At 33.0% G+C, this 17,422-nt stretch overlaps 1 protein-coding gene across 1 annotated transcript in view; it reads right to left on the reverse strand.

Moving 5' to 3' along the window:
- Positions 1 to 17,422, reverse strand: part of LOC129216850 (sarcolemmal membrane-associated protein-like) — a gene marked incomplete at its 5' end in the record, with an annotated part of 105,097 nt that overhangs the window by 51,146 nt on the left and 36,529 nt on the right. The window contains 8 exon segments of the mRNA XM_054851062.1: positions 965 to 1,126; positions 1,248 to 1,301; positions 6,137 to 6,211; positions 8,208 to 8,265; positions 10,586 to 10,696; positions 12,580 to 12,717; positions 12,797 to 12,859; positions 15,684 to 15,761. Coding sequence (XP_054707037.1) covers positions 965 to 1,126; positions 1,248 to 1,301; positions 6,137 to 6,211; positions 8,208 to 8,265; positions 10,586 to 10,696; positions 12,580 to 12,717; positions 12,797 to 12,859; positions 15,684 to 15,761 — 739 coding nt within the window.

Here is a 17,422-nt window from a genome sequence, read left to right on the forward strand (position 1 = left end):
CAGATACGCTTTTCTAGTGTTAGCAGCCGGCATGCCATTTTGAAAACTACTAAACTCAGTTTTACTTTTCAACTATTTTCATGCCCACTACAAGGGAGAAGTACTCCGTAGGTTTTGTACTGCAGTCGCACCTCCATATATCGAACTTCCACATATCGAAATTTTCTATATATCGAAATCCCAGCAAATTTCAATGTTCATTACATAGAAAAATTGTTTCTATATATCGAAAAAATCTCTATACACCGCGAAATTTTTTTCGAGACATTCGTAGATTTTTTTTTCCTCTTTAGACTGTTTGTCTCATGAAAAATAAAGGTTAGGGGAGAAAATTATGTTCACTAAAGGTTGCTACGAAACTCATAAGGAATCTGGGGTTGAGGGGTGTGTAGATATGTCGTTGTTCCGTTCTAGAATTCTTAAATTCCTTCAAGTTTATTTCAAATATCTTAGGTGTAACCAATAACAATATAAAATCAGTTTCAAGTCATCCCTTTTGTCTGTTGATTATCGTTCCTAGTCGTTTTAGCTGCAGTAAAAATCATTCAAGTTAAGTAGATTGATTTTTTACTTTTCTCTCGATTACATTGTGAAAAAGAAAATCCCCTCATGTTGCAGATCAAGTTGAATTGCCGAAGAATGAACATGCATGAAGGCGCAAAAATGTAATTTCTGTTATTTTTTTTAATTATTAACTTTTATTTAATGCTCGTATAAATTAGAAACTAGGTTTCATACACGAAAATTAGCTTTAATTATAATGTTTTAGGATATTTTTAGGACAAAATAAGATTGTTTCTATATATCGAAATTTCTATATATCGAATTTTTTTTCCGGCAATTTGCTTCTTCGATATACGGAGGTCCGACTGCATTAAAATTCTGCCGGCAATCCTCGCCATCAAAAACTCGCTCGGGACAAAAAAAGAAAAGAGTAAAAGCAACATGTTGCATGGTTCCTTACTCTTCAGTTGTTGTATATCAGCTTGTAATTTATTTATATAGTCGCTAGGCTTAGCGTCTCCATTGGTTTTGAAATCTTCGTTATCGGTATACGAGTGGGCCTCGTTTTTTCGGTTTTCCGTCCGAACCCTTTCGAGTTCCGAGGAAAGCCGATTCACTTCACCTGTGGCAAACGAGAGAACATCAATAAGGGAAACAGACATTTAGAAAAACAAGAGGATATACAGAGTTACGATAAATAAACATGCGGCGGGGTCGGCGAAGGGGAAAGAGGGGAAACGTACGATTGAGGTGCTGGATCAGCTTCCTTTCCGTCTCTTCCGCAGAGTCTATGTGATCTGCAAACAAAATAGATCCAATTCAGAATTTTATTCAGAATTTGAACTTCATTTTTGGAACTGTCCCAAAACTGATGAATGAAACAATACGTATTCAAATACAGTAGACCCTCGCTTTACGCGGGGGTTACATTCCACAGAAATGCTGCGTAAATCGAAACCGCATAAATTAAGACCAAATACTAGTGTTAAAATAGGGGTTTGGTTCCGTAGATAACAAAGTACTTCATTCTAGTGAGAACTAAATGTATAATAAGTTTAATGTGTACTTATATCAACTTTTATACACAACACAGGGTTGGCTTTCTGCCGGCAGAAGCTAGTTTTTGCCGTGCCAGTGGCAGAAACTGGTTATAACCGGTAAAAACCGGCAGAAACTGGCAAAAACTTAAAAGTGTCTTTAATAACTTAAGTAACTACTAAATGATGTTTGTTTAAGTAAACTAAAAAGTTAAATTTCATTTCATCATTTTAAAAAATAAAATACTATGCTAGTTCCCTTGATTTAGTTCGGAAAGGGAACTTTTATATTTGGATTAATCTACCAAAGGACGAAAGACCATATGGGTGCTTATGAAAGAGGAGTGACATACAGAATTAAACAGGCACTACTGATTGCAATTTGCTCGTTTACACGAATCATCTAAATTGCTTGTGATTGAAAGTATCATGTGCTTCAAGAAGAGAGTGCCAGGACATTACTTGCCAATATTAACGTCGATTTTGTACCTAATGTCACAGCTTTGCAAAACAAGCCCCATTTCTCAAAACTCATTTTTCCAGTCAAATTTTTCCCACTACCCCAGTTACTGCACGGTGGACCAGTTAGAAAAAACATACAATAGATGAAAGTTTCACGAATATTGCTTGTTCCTCGATGCATTGCCTGCTCACTCTTCTGTTGCAAGCATATTCTAAAGTTTCTCATTTGTGCATATTAAATCGAGAAACTGTTTGGATTTTAGAAAGCACCTTTTCTAAGAGGCAAGTGCAGGGCCCAAGCAATGTAACATTTGATTTTGAATTGTGATGATATTGTAATTCTCTCAATTGTGCTTTGATTAGCAAATTAATATTTTTTCCATGCATTTCTATTGTATGTCAATAATTTATTTTTTGTCATTTTGTGAGTTTTTGCCAGTTTCTGCCACAAATGTGGCAGAAAGTGGTTTTTGCCATGCCGGTTTTAACCGGTTTCTACCAGTGGTTTTAACCACCTCGGCAGAAACTTGCCAACCCTGACAACATGCATAAAGAAAACATAAATGATCATCTTGGCAGTCATTAAGTATTTTTCTCTGTCATTCTTTGCAGAGCATTAACGCATCTATGATAACTAACGTCATTTCCATGATAGAATGTTCTTTCACTAACAAATCAGAAAGATCATTTCTATTGTCTAGGAATGGCTCAAAATTTTCAATTTGAATGTTTTTGATTGTGCATCACCGATGTCCTCTAAGGTTTTAGCCTCTTTTCTCACTCCTAAAAGCTCTTCTTCCCAGTGGGTTCTGAACTGTGCGAGTTTAATAACTTTACTTCTGGAACCAATCGCGTAAAATGTCTCTAGCGGCCCAAGCTCGATGATCAGCACACCAAACTGCAGTTGATTACACGTAATCTGCAATCTTTAGAAGTCTGCATTTTGAAAGAGGGGAAAATTTTATCTGTTTGCATTGCCCCATCCGCATAAAATCAAAACTCATTCGCAACAAATAAAGTAAAGGCGTCAAACCTTAAACCGCACATAATCGAAATCGCGTAAAATAAACCCGCGTAAAACGTTGGTCTACTGTAAGTATTATGAATCAGTTATTAATATAAATTTAAATGTAAAGAGAGTTCAAAACAATTCATTTGCATAAATTGCATTAACAATATATGCTCAAGGGGGGCACATTGGACAACTTTTTTCATTTCTTTATTTATCGAAAAGGATTATGAATATCTCGTAGCAAAAATGTCGCCATGATTGAAGTCTCTTCTTCATAATATGGAATATTTTGAGGGTTTTAAAAAAAAATTATTTCTCTACTTCATGGTATGTTGAAAAATGTCTTCACATGTGTCTGTTCATATGCAAACATGCAGGGGACGTATATGAACACAATTGAAAAATGTAGGACAAACATCATATTTCAACGAAAAGCTCTTTAATATGAACTTATGTATTTTAAACTGATTTTAAGCTTCATTTTTTGATTAAATAAAAATATTTTGTCTTTTTACTTCCTGAATTGTTGACCAACTACTTAGTACCAACAAAATTTTTAAAAAATAATATTAAATAATAATAATAAATAAATAAATGTTTAATAAAAATAATTTCACAAACCTATTATATAAAAAAATATAATATCAAATATTTACACATTTTTTAACACTTACAAAAATATCCTACGCTAATATTAATATTAGAGAGAGGATATGGGAAATGTTTACATGTGCCCCATCATATTTGCCTTTGAACTAATTCTCAAAAATAAAGAATTTTTAATTTATTGAAAAATTTAAAGTCATAAATTTACTATAATATTCATATGATGGTTTGCAATAATTAAAATTAGCTTATTAGTTAGTTTAAATATGTTTCTTATGAAGAAGAGAGTGATAAAATTTTTTCAACATCAGTTGAAACAAAAAAGTTGTCACACAAACATAAAATGGCTCATTGCTCTAAAAGTTTGGCAAAAAAGTAGGACTTGAGAATTTTTCAAATTTTCTTTCTTGAAGTTACGTAAGTGAAACATAACATGTTCACATGTGCCCACTTTACCCTATTAGTGAAGCGGTATTTTGATTCCAATGTTGAACAGTTTTCCAAAAATATGAACAAAAAACCATCCTATTCATGTGCTGCCAGCAATGCTGATATTGTTTAAATGAAAAACCTGGGCATATTTAAAATTATATCTCTATCTATAATTAGATATACATATAGTATTTATAGTTAGACTTTCGATTGACTAACAACTTTGTCTGGGGTTCTAATGAGCAGGAGGGGAAACGTATACACTTGCCAAAGCATGAGCAAAGATAAAGGCTTTTTGTTATATTTAAGGTGTTCAAACAATAAAAGGCCTTAGACACTTCTTTTTCAAATCAAATGAGGCCGCACGGAACCTAGGAACTCTGTTAGAAGACTAAATATTAGAATATATTACATTGTACTTGAATACAATTAATAACCTATCACTAGATTTTTTTGCTTGTTTAAAAGTTGGGAGCTTGTAAAAAATACAAACGTTCAAGTTTTAAGATATTCTCTTTTTCACATCTTCAGCATTCCAACAGTTCTTCAGAGAAGCTTTTTTTTTCTTCTTTATTCATGCATTCATGCACCATTACAGAGCAAATGTGTAGCAAAAGTACATTGCATTTCTATTTAATAGATTTTTTTTAAAGATTTGGAAACATAAATATTTGAATCATTAAAAATGACATCTAGGTTTCTCATTTTGATGCCTAGAAACCTATACCCTTGTGCAGTGTTGCCAGATTGGGGGAAATTTCCCCATTTTGGGGAAATCTGGTGCTCTCTGGGGAAATGGGTTTTGAGTGGACTTCTTTGGGGAAAAATTTTTTCCTTGGGGAAAACCTGGGGATTTTTTTTTTCGTACTTAAATTCACGTCTTGACATCTGGTAGTCACATTGTTTGTATCAAACAGGGTTGGTTTAGCTTTGCTCAACTTTATGGAATTCGCATTATGTGGAATATTATGCTACGGAATTCGCATTAATAGTTCTGCGTGAGTAACTAGTTGAAACAGGCAAAAATAAGTGTGATGAAGAATGTTCTTAGATAAATATATACAAAAATCATAGTTTAAATGTACATACAGAAGCAGAGTAGTAAATGAGAGTAGAAAAAAAAATTTGGTTATTTCTTATGTCTCGGTCAAGCGCTGGTATTTATGACTAGTGGCACCCGCACGGCTTTGCCCGTAGTAGAAAATGAAAAGGTATTTTCGTTCCCCTGTATATTTACAAATAATGCATGATGAATTTCTCGCCAATTGGTTTGCCCACGTCACAGTTCCGCATTATGATAACTTGGTAATTCAGTCGTCCATCGTTTGACAATTTTGCTCGGGAAAATGTTCTTAAAATTGGAATAGAAAAAGAACAAAATCGAATTTTCGAAAAATCGCTTAAAGGTGCACACCCCTGTGCTACAAACTAATTCTTTGCCAAATTTCATGAACATCGGTCGAACGGTCTAGGTGATATGCATGTCACAGAGATCCTGACAGAGAAAGAGAGATCCGGACAGAGAGACTTTCAGCTTTATTATTAGTAAAAATTAAAAAAAAAAAGATAAAGAAGACAAAAAAAAAAAAAAGCGAAAATGGGAAGAAAAAAAAGTTGAGGAATTTTATAAGAAAATTTGGCTATTTGGGGGGGAAAAAAAATTTTCAAGAGACAAAATATCAGAGGAAGTCGACTCATTTTATGAAAATATTAGTGGAAAAATAATTTAATTTGGGGAATTTTGATAGAAAGCATCGCTTTTTGGGGAAAAGTTGGAAGGGAATTGGGGAAATCTGGATTTGAACATCTGGCAACACTGCCTTTGTGATGCCTAGATTTAATTTATTTCCAACACTGGTAGATCACAAGGTGTGTAATTACACACTAATTTTGCACTTCAGTTTACATCACTGGGACATATTCCATTCAAAAACATTTTTTTTAAAAATAATTCTCCAATATTTCAATAAAAATTTCAGAAAATTCCAGTACTTCCAGATGTAAAAGACTCCACTACATAAGTTGACAAGCTAAAAATAGAGTTTTGATAAAATTATTAATACAGAAAAATAATAGTATTTACCGTCAGCAGAGAGATTTCCATTCCTTTCAATTGTTTCATCTGGATCATTATCTTTCTTGAGAATGTCAAAATGGGCTGAAATGAAATGGATGTTTGTTTAATTAGTACCTATCATAAACCAACAAAATAACAAAGCATTCATCAAATAAATGATAGAAATTATGAGTGGATAAAATCTTCGAGATGTACTTATTTTCCGCATACAAAGTCCAATAATAAGAATTAAAATTATTACATATTTTATAGATGGATTCACTTTTCCTCAAATAATAAAACAACTTTTTCTTTCTTAAAGCTGTAACAAAATGGAAAAAAAAAAAAAAAAAAAAAACTCCCATAACACCACTTTAACAAATCCCTGATGACAATCTACAATATGTCTTCCACACTAGCAAAATACTACATTAGGCAAATTAAATTAAAGTCATAAAATCCTTTTTAAAAAAAGCTAATACAGTATAACTTCGATTTAACGACACCCCGATTTAACAAAATCCTCAATTTAATGATACAGTCAACCCCTCATTTATGGCAGTTAATTCGTTCAGGCTTTACTGCGATAACTGAACTTCTGCGAAGTAGGATTCTGTATTTATAAACCAAATATTTTCCTAACTAGAGAGCTTAAACTTACTTAGGACAATTTAAATAGGTTTTTAACATAGTTTGAGCCCTCTAGACATGAAACAGTACCCTTAGCCACCATTAGATTTCCATTACTTAATATTTTACACAAAATATGAGAAAATGAGATATATTAGAAATAAGAGATATCACAGCTTTTATATATTGGGAAATAAACTACACACACACGCAGTTCTTACACACTACTACTAATCTATGAAAATAGCTTAACTTGTTCGATGAAGAATTAATTTCCAGTTAGTGACTGTATGTGCCCTTGTTCTTCTACATTTATCCTCATTAAAGGTATTGCGCATATAACTTAAAAAGTTAGTATACACTGTTGAACACCATTTACAGATTTATTTATCCTCCAGCGATTTATAAATTCCCAGTTATAGTGTTTAACGGTTAAGATGAAATAGTGATTCGCTACACTTTCATGGGTGATTTTATACCTCTACTCCCTCAAATAGTACAGCCCCGCAAAAGAGCTTACCTTACTTGAAAGACATACTTTCTTATTCTTTTGTAGGAAAAAGTTTATACGAGTGTATAAAAAAAGCTAATTACTATATTTGAAAAAAAAAAAAAAAGAAAAGAAAAGAAAAAAAAACGCGATGTGGTGAAGCCGCAAAAATCGAAGCGTGAAGTAGCGAGGGACGACTGTACATTTTTATCATAAAAATCTCCTAAAACATTAAAATTAAAGCTAATGTTCGTGTATGAAATTCCAATTTCTAATTTATACCAGCATCAGATTAAAAGTTAAGAATTGAAAAATTAACAGAAATTACACTTTTGCGTCTTCACACCATCTTCATTTTTCGTCAATTCAACTTGATCCGCAACATGAGGGTATTTTCGTTTCGACAATGTGATCGAGAGAAAAAGAAAAAAACCACAATCTACTTAACCTGAATGATTTTTACTAAAGTTAAAGGATTAAAAATGATAATCAACAGACAAAAGGGATAACTTGAAACTGATTTTACAGTGTTACTGGTAATAAGATTTGAAATGAACTTGACGGAATTTTAGAACTCCAGAACGGAACAACGACATATCTACACACCCCCTGAACCCCAGATTCCTTATGAGTTTCGTAGCAACCTTTAGTGAACATAATATTCTCCCCTAACCTTCATTTTTCATGAGACAAACAGTTAAAAGTGGAAAAAAAAAATCTACGAATGTCTCGAGAAAAATTTCGATATATATAGAGATTTCTTCGATGTATAGAAACAATTTTTCTATGTAATGAACATAGAAACGTGCTGGAATTTCGATATATAGAAAATTTCAATATGTGGAAGTTCGATATATGGAGGTCTGACTGTAATAAAAATTCATTAAACATTCAAAATTTGTCTACCTCCCATAGTTTAAAACATAATACCTTGAAATTCAAAAATATTTTGAGAGAATTTACAATAAATGAATTTACCTTTCATGGCACTTAATTGTTCCTTTGCAAAGTCATTTTCAGCTTGCAAAGCTTCAATCTGTAAGGATTAAAAACATTACAGATGAAAAAAGACACATGTAAGAAAAAAGTATCTACAACACTTCCCCACTTAATTGAGGCACACATTATGCAACAACTTAAAAGCTTTGATTTCAGCTCCGAATTAACGGAGTGAATAATGCAGATAGTAGATTGTTGGATGGGAAGGTATAATTAAACTGAAATCTTATCCAAACAACATAATATATTTAGCAGAGTGTAGATTCGAGTTTTTGAATCAATATGACTGAAGACAAAAAGTATAAGTAACAACAGTAAGTTCATTGAAAACATAAATGGCTTCAACTAAAGTAAATAAGAAAGTAGAACAATATTGCAACTAATCCCATCGACCTAGATAATCAGATAAGTTAGTTTAAATTCCTATTGACCCGACTTTTGTTCATGAATGAACAAAGTCTTCAATGGGTAACTAACATTCTTGAAAAAGAAAAAGGTAAACAGCCGAAGTTCGTAGAACAAACATCCAGCGTTAGAAATGACTGCTAGTCCACTGGTCCCAGACCAGTGAAACCTGTCTCGGACCACCATAAAAAAATAATCAGTGGTCAATGGGACCACCAACTGATCTTTTTTCTTTTTTTATCACACTAGAAAAAAATTCAAAAGCATTAGCCTGGCCAATGTTTAGCTATTTATTACTCAAACCGTTGACTGACTTCTTTTACAGTTAATTTTATTTTCAAAAGTTTTATCTAATTTTAAATCGCACATTTACATTTTGCTCAATATTTATCTCACTTGGAGGGAAAAATAACATCCTGTAATAAAGTAAAAATGGTCAAATTATGTTCCCAAATTTTTGGTAGCCTATTTTAAGAGTTGTTTAATGAAATTTGTTTCTAGACTGTAGACTTGGCTGCTCAAAATAACTGATTTAAATGTTTACTGCCGAACTTTGCCAAACAAAAAAATTTTAAATTTTGAAACATTCAAGTATTTTAAAAAATCCTCATTCGTAGAAAAATGTTTTATACTTGTTGCTTATCAGTTTTGCATTGTTATTTAATATTGAGTATTTGCATTGTTATATTATGTTTACCATTTTGAACTTCATTTGTAGTACAGTAATTTTGCAGTTAAGTGTTTTATCAATGAGAAAGTAAGTAATTTTTTGGTACGAACATATTTAGAGTTTGTTGTAAAGCGGACCAATGTTGTTGTTTGAGGACCAGTACATATTCACGTTGACTGGTCCGAGGGACCAGTAGGATTTTCTTACTAATTTCTAACGCTGCAGCAAGTTGGCTTGCTTGAACTCAAGACAGCCGACTTTTGTTCACGAATGAACAGTCTTCAATGGGTAACTAACATTCTTAAGAACAAACAGCTGAAGCTCGTAGAACAAACAGCAAGTTGGCTTGCCTGAACTCGAGACAATGCTTCGAGGCTGTGCAAGAAGAAGTGCGCTATCCACCGATAAAGGCCACGCTTGTATTCCTGAATCACATTAGCATACCAACGCTACCTGATCACCACATGTGCCGTTTACTACTCCAAAAATACTTAAGTTACAGGATCTAGCGTTCGTTAACAGGGGCCAATCCAGGATTTTTTTATCGCTACCTATTTTTGTGAAAGTATTGCATCATTCTATTTTTGTGAAAGATTTTTTTTTTATCAGCATTGTTTTTGTGAAATTTTAGATGCATCCAAATTTTTGTAAAAGAAGTAGTGGAACAAGTGAAATTTTAGTTCGAAAAAGTGTAAATGTCATCTAGTATTATTTTTAACAGGTTTCGTTTTTTTTTTTGGGGGGGGGCTGAAAACCTAAGAAGTACGAAACATACCATCGTAATTTCAGCTTAATGGTTTATGTACGGTGTACAATATAGGAAATTATGAGAAAAACGGTTCCTTAAAACAGGTGTTTAAAGATTGCGATAATATTGCATAAATACACTTTGGTGTGAAACAGCTAAAAATGAGTCAAAATACTACAAAAAGGTTTCTATTTAAGTGATTGTACATATAAACCTGCTTAGAATTTTATTTTATGAGTATATTTTGTTTTAAATAGAGAAAAAAATTTTATATTTTAAAATGCGAATTTTTGTGAAATTTTCGATGTTTTTGTGAAACTAGATTTTATTACTTGATTTTTGTGAAAGTACCGACTTCAAAATAAGATTTTTGTGAAGGTACCGAAAAACGGTAGCAAAATCAGCCTGTATTGGGCCTTGGTTAAGGAACAATAATATAATACAAGAAATATCTAAAGGTTACATAATATGAGAAAATATTGATAATATATCTCTACTTAAGTAGACATCCTATGTCTACCATAGATTCCTTACTTTAGCAGAAAGAATCTGTTCCTCTTTTCTCATCTCTTCCGTGTTGTTTTCCAAAACCAACTTGTCCTCGGCAGTTTGACTCAACATGTCTTGATACTTTTCCTCCAGCTCCTGCAACATTAAAGCATCGTCAGTTTCGTCTTTCTCCAAAAAGGATACAAAAACTAAATACATCTTTTCTGCCACGGGAAGGTCAAGCGCGGTATATGCAGAAATGAGTTTTTGAGATACAGTAGACCCTCGTTTCACGTGGGGGTTACATTCCACAGAAATGCCGCGTAAAACGAAACTGAGTAAATTGAGACCTAAGAGTAGCGTTAAAATAGGGTTTAGGCTCCGTAGAATTAAAAAAAAACTTCATTCTAGTGATGAATAATTGTATAATAAGTTTAATGCGTACTTATATCGATTTTTATGCACAACAAGCATAAAGAAAACACAAATTTATTTCGTGTTTATAAAAATAAGCTGGCTATGATAGTATTTTGGCAATCATTAAGAATTTTTCTCTGTAATTCTTTGCAGAGCATTAACACAGCCATGATCACTTGCGTCATTTCCATGATAGAATCTTTCTCCACTAACAAAAATCAGAAAGATCATTTCTATTGTCAGGGGTGATTGTGAGTTCATCAAAAAATACGTTGAAAGTTTCAAAGCGAGAACGGGGGGGGGGGGGGGGGGGGGTAATCTTTAACCCCTATTACTTAAGTGCACCTATGCCATAGTATTAAATAGTTCAATAGTCAGAGTCAAAATAGTGTGTGTACATTTGATTAAAATTTTAATGGGTTACAAAGTTACTGTTGAGCTGGTGTTATACAAAATTATCTTGACATTTGCCCATCTTAAGGGATAGGTGTCCATCTTAAGGCTCATGCAGGTATATTTGATGAGTATTATATAATTTTTAAAAAATTGCGGAGGTAGGGAGATAAAAGCATAACAAAAAAGACATAATTCCGGTATTTTCGGACATAAAAATACCGGAAATACGTCCGAAAATACCGGAAATTCGGTAAAATACCGGAACGCAATCACCCCTGTATTGTTTAGGAATGGCCCGAAATTTTCAATGTGAAGGTTTTTGGTTGGTGTCCAATGTCCGTATCCTCGTTGGTTTTAGCCTCTTTTGTCACTCCTAAAAGCTCTCCTTCCAGTGAGTTTTGAACTGAGTGAGTTTAATAACTTTACTACTGGAAAGAGCTCTGGAATCCATCGCATAAAATGTCTCCAGGGGCCCACGCCAAAACGCAGTTGATTACGCGTAATCTGCAATCTTTAGGAGTTTGGATTTTGAAAGAGGGGAAAAAAATTTCTATTTGCATTGCCACACCTGAGTAAAACCAAAACAAAGGTGTCGGATCATAAACCGAGTATAATTGAAACCAGGTAGAATGAACCCGCGTAAAATGAGGGTCTACTGTAAATGAAGAAACAACTTTCGTATTCTTCACTAACAATAGGAAAGTGTTGGAATTTGATGTCGTTTACATGCTTTGTTTTTGGCGGAAACCAAATAAGCAATAACGCTCAAACCCACTTAGACAATAGATGACCATCAGTGGCACAGTGAAGGGGGGGGGGAGAAACCCCAGAGGTATTGGCTTTTAGCATAAATGCATATTCTAATGCAGTAGTTTAAATATAAAATATGACTGTTTTGATCAAGAAACCCCCTTGAGAAGGTAATTTTGATCAAAAAAAAAACCCTTTCAGAAAGTAATTTTGGTCAAAAAAAAAAAAAAAAAAACCTTTTAGAAGGTAATTTTGATCAAAAAAAAAAAACCTCTCCAAAAGGTTCTTCTGGCTGCGCTAGTGATGACCTTTAATGCAAATAAAACAAAAAATGAAAAATTTGCAGATATGGCTTTTTAGCTTCCCATGGTAGCTTTGTGTACCATACATCAATATTTTCAAAATAAAATCCTCAAATATTTAACAAAATATAATTTTTATTTTGAAGGCTTTTGAAAAAAAAAACAACTTCTGACCTGGAGCTTGGTCGTCAAGTTAGCAATTTCCTTCTCACTCTCTGTGCTTTTCTCTAATAAGAGTTGAATCTCCTGTTCTTTCTTCTGATTCATCTCGCCTAGGTGGGTGCATTCATTTTCCGTGTTGCTAAGAGAGTTCTGTAAAAAGAAAACACGATTGTTAATCGACATCAGAGGACTTTCAATGAGTCATCACCAATGGGAAAGGAGAACTTACTTCTAGATCTTGAACTTTCCTAATGGCTTCTAACTTTTCTTGAAGAACTTTTTTTAATGATTCCTACAAAATTAAATGCTCATTATATACGATAACAAATGTACATATATACCAAAATTATGAAGAGGAATTAAGCAAAGCGAGATGACCTTAATGTACAGTAATCACAACATTTGTATCCTGGGATATAACTTAAAACAGACCAAGCTAAGATGAAAATATGTCTGCAACCTCAAATTATTTCTTAAAAATTTTCAGCAAAAAAAAAAAAAGTTTGCTCTTCCCAAGTCCTACATTTTCAGTAAGTTACTGCCCTATAGCCAGAGCTAAGTCAGAAATGCATAAAATACACCGCCAGCTCAGTCATTCCAGCCGAGGACTGCAGTTTCGTGCTTATTAGCACTCATCAGTCCAGAATAGGAAGTGACCGAGCCAAAGGTGGAAAACCTCTTAAGGGAGCCAAGAGTGCCAAACAAACTGGTAGCTAATATAGAATTAGCACAGACCAGACGAGTGACCGAAACAATGGTTCGATTCAACTCGAAGATTGAAGGCAAGGCATGGTAATTTCAGTAAGTTACCGTCCTATAGCCAGGGCTAAGGCTGAAATATACCGCCAGCTCAGTCAATTCCAGCCGAGGACTGCAGTTTCGTGCTTATTACACGAAACTGCAGTCCTCGGCTGGAATGACTGAACTGGCGGTGTATTTCATGCAAGTCCTATATCGCGGTCAAAAGCAAAACTATAAAGTTATATATGCGCGGGGAGTGACACTATGTTTTATTCACTTATACTTACTACTTTTTCAAGAATTGAAAGAAACCACAAAATTGGCAAGCAGCAAATGTTTTTCAATGAAGAAATGTTTGAAAAAAAGTTAAAACTGTGATACATTTTGAAATTTTTTCTGCAAACAGCATTTGTGTATTGTTTGTCTATATTATTTAGGTCAGCTTAGAAATATAAAGATAATTTTCCTATGGTAAAAACGGGCTTACGGGTTGACAGGATTTAAATAAAAAAGAAACTTGATTCATTTATTTTTCAAAAATATTTAATAAGTACTTCAAATGAAAAAAAAAATGTAAATCCTAGATGATATGAAAGGACTGCTTCTTTTCAGACCGAAAAATTTGAGAATGGCAAAGAAAAAAAAACCAACTTTTAGAGCAAGATATTTTTAGCCCTATTGTAATTTTCAATAATTATAACAACTAATATGACAGCCATCATTTTAAGAAATGTGACAAAAAAATAAAAAATTTGATTACAGGATGGGACTCTAAACTAGGAACATTCGAGACCACGACCCCCTTTACGGATTTCGGAATTTTCCAGATTTTAGATCCGGTTTCAAAAAACAGCGACTATTATCGTATTGCGCGATATTTGGCATGTTATTCTAGGTTTCCCTACTGTTGCAGCCATTTTTTCCTTAAACGTTTTTATTCGCATTTCAGATAAAAATTATTTTTTAAATCTTCATAGACCAAACATAAATGATTTTTACAAAAAGGTGTAGGCTTGATCTTGGATTAAAGTTTTTGAAAAAAGAAAAAAAGAAAAAAAAACTGATTACAGTATGGGACTCTAAACTTGGAACATTTGGGACTAGGACCCCCTTTCTGGATTATAGGTCCTATTTCGAAAAACAGTGACAATTATCATGTTGAACGATATTTAGCATGTTTTTTCTTGATTCGCTACTTCTTACCAGCATTTCAGATAAAAAAAAATAAATTTCAAATCTTCATTAACAAAACCTAAATATCTTTTACAAAATGGTAGAAGAGCATGCAAGTATTCGATTATAGAGCATAAAATTATCACAGTTCAAGCATTCAAATGAAACACTCGATTAAAATGAGCGCATCTTACAGAAGTGGGTGTGATCAGATTTCAAAATGTGCAAAAAAAAATCAGTACAGGCATGCAAAATACAGATGAATTGCACAAAATCTGGCAGGCTCCTTCGAGAAGAGTTGCCAAAGATCCGTTCCCAAGATTAAACAGTCTTGAAAGTTTTGCGATGGGTCCATTTCCAAAATAAAATAATTTAGAAAAGTTTTATTTCTCCGATGACATATTTTGTGAAGAGTAAGCACCAAAAATTCTGCTGTAGGGACATCTGGCTTGCCATTCTCAATTTGCAAAATTGCTTTTTCAAGATGGGAAAAATTCAGGAACAACAGGAATGGGAATATTTCGAAGGTCCAGAGTTTAGGTCCTCAAGAAACAGAAGTTTTTATCAGTTTGGTTTCAAAGCTGGGTGAATCTATTGGTAACTGACTGACATTTTCAAAAGAATACCATAGGCATTTTGACATATTCCGCACAAAATATACATTATTTAAAAAATATTTTCCTCCTGTTTATTGTTCTTTCAAAGCTGAATTTAAAACTGTAGTTGAATACCCAAAATTATTTTTGGTTGATTTAAAAAAAAAACAATTTAAAACATGGTAGCTGATTGATACGGTTGCTTTAATGTCAGTCAGTTACCATGTTTTTGGCTATTTTTCAAAAACCATCCAAATAATATTTTGATAATTCAATGACACCAATTCAGCTTGAAAAGAACAATGAACCAGGGAAAATGATTTTGGAAATAATTTATATTTCGTATCGAATGGGATAAAATGCTTCAAAAACATCAGTCAGTTGCCAGTGGAATTGCCCAGCTATAGATCAACCTACATAACTATTCTTCTACACCAGAAAACCATTTGATATTCTCCACTATTATTGTTGCAAAGTTAACAATGTCAAATATTTAGCTGGAATTATAAACATGAATCAAGTCAGGAAAAATCTTTCGATAAGTTTATCATAACTCAGAACTGAAATATGCGTCATACGATGAATCAGTCACAGAATTGCTCTTACTTTTGCTGCTATTTGGTATTTGTCTTTATCTTCTTGCAGCTTCACTACATCGTCCTTCAGCTTTTCTTCCGTCACATTCTGGAGGAGAAAAATACAGAAAAATGTCACCACAAAGCAATTATAAATCCAACCAAGAAATATTTCAAGCTCAGGATTACTCAATATTAAACCTACACAGTTAAAATGCACTGACAAACAGGAAAAAGTTATTCAAGACACATAATTACAGCAGGGTTTGTACTCAATTTCAGAAATAAAATGAAGGAGTTTTGGAGGAGTTTTGAAGGAGTAAAATGTGATTTTGAAGGAGTACCAATGGGCAGACCTTAAGTGATGTTACTTTGTGTTTTCAATATACAGTCGAACCTCCATATATCGAACTTCCACATATCGAAATTTTCCTTATATCGAAATTCCAGCAAATTTCTATGTTCATTACATAGAAAAATTGTTTCTATATATTGAAAAATTCTCTATATATCGAAAAAAAATTCGAGACATTCGTAGATTTTTTTTCTCACTTTTAACTGTTTGTCTCATGAAAACTGAAGGTTACGGGAGAAAATTATGTTCGAAGGTTGCTACGAAACTCATAAGGAATCTGGGGTTGAGGAGTGTGTAGATAGGTCGCTGTTTCGTTCTGGAGTTCTTAAATTCCCTTAAGTTTATTTCAAATCTTAGTTTTAACCAGTAGCACTGTAAAATCGGTTTCAAGTTATCCCTTTTCTCTGTTGATTATCATTCCTAGTCTTTTTAGCTGCAGTAAAAATCATTCAAGTTGGGTAGATTGTTTTATTTACTTTTCTCTTGATTACATTGTCAAAGCGAAAATCACCCTTATGTAGCAGATCAAGTTGAATTGCCAACGAATGAAAATGTATGAAAGCGCAAAAATGTAATTTCTGTTCATTTTTTAATTATTAATTTTCATTTAATACGATGCTCGTATAAATTAGAAATAGGATTTCATACACAAAAATTAGCTTTAATTTTAATGTTTTAGGAGATTTTTATGATAAAATAAAATAATTTATATATATCGAAATTTCTATATATCGAATTTTTATCCGGCAACTTGCTACTTCGATATATAGAGGTCCGACTGTATTTGTCTCCCTTCCACTTTGTCACCAAGTGTCACACTTCACCTTACAACTTCTTTTGTCATATGTCACAATATTATAATAACTAAGTAATGTCACTTTTTGTCACCCTCTCTGTTCCCCTTGTCACAATTTAATGAACCCGTCTCCCCTTCAAGACTTAACATTACTTGTGGATGTGGATGACCCTTTTTACAATATCGTAACTGCGATTCACTAAACACAATTTTTTTCTTTAACACAATCACTTAATATAGTACTCCTACTTATGTATCTTTAAATATTTAAAAAAAAATTAAACAACCTGACTTTTGCTGCTGAGAGTGTGGTGGAGGGAAAATCAATAATCATAAAACTTGAAAAAATAGCCAAGCACAATTTAAGCATGTTTTAATTCACTTATGAAATGTTTTAGTCTTCTAATAAAACTTTCACCTTCAACTTTTATGACTTAACTATGATCAATTTGTAAATCACATCTTTATGGGGGAAAAAAAACACAAAATTACTACATTAAAATCGCCTTTTTCTCTCTTGTGACAAAGTTAAGTTGTCAACCGAAGTATTTCAAGCTACTGTCATAGAGGATGTAGTCTTGAATAAGAAAGAAGAAGTTTGGAAGGAGTTCAAACCCAA

Source organism: Uloborus diversus, chromosome 2 (assembly GCF_026930045.1).
Source record: "Uloborus diversus isolate 005 chromosome 2, Udiv.v.3.1, whole genome shotgun sequence".
Taxonomy (NCBI): Eukaryota; Metazoa; Arthropoda; class Arachnida; order Araneae; family Uloboridae; genus Uloborus; species Uloborus diversus.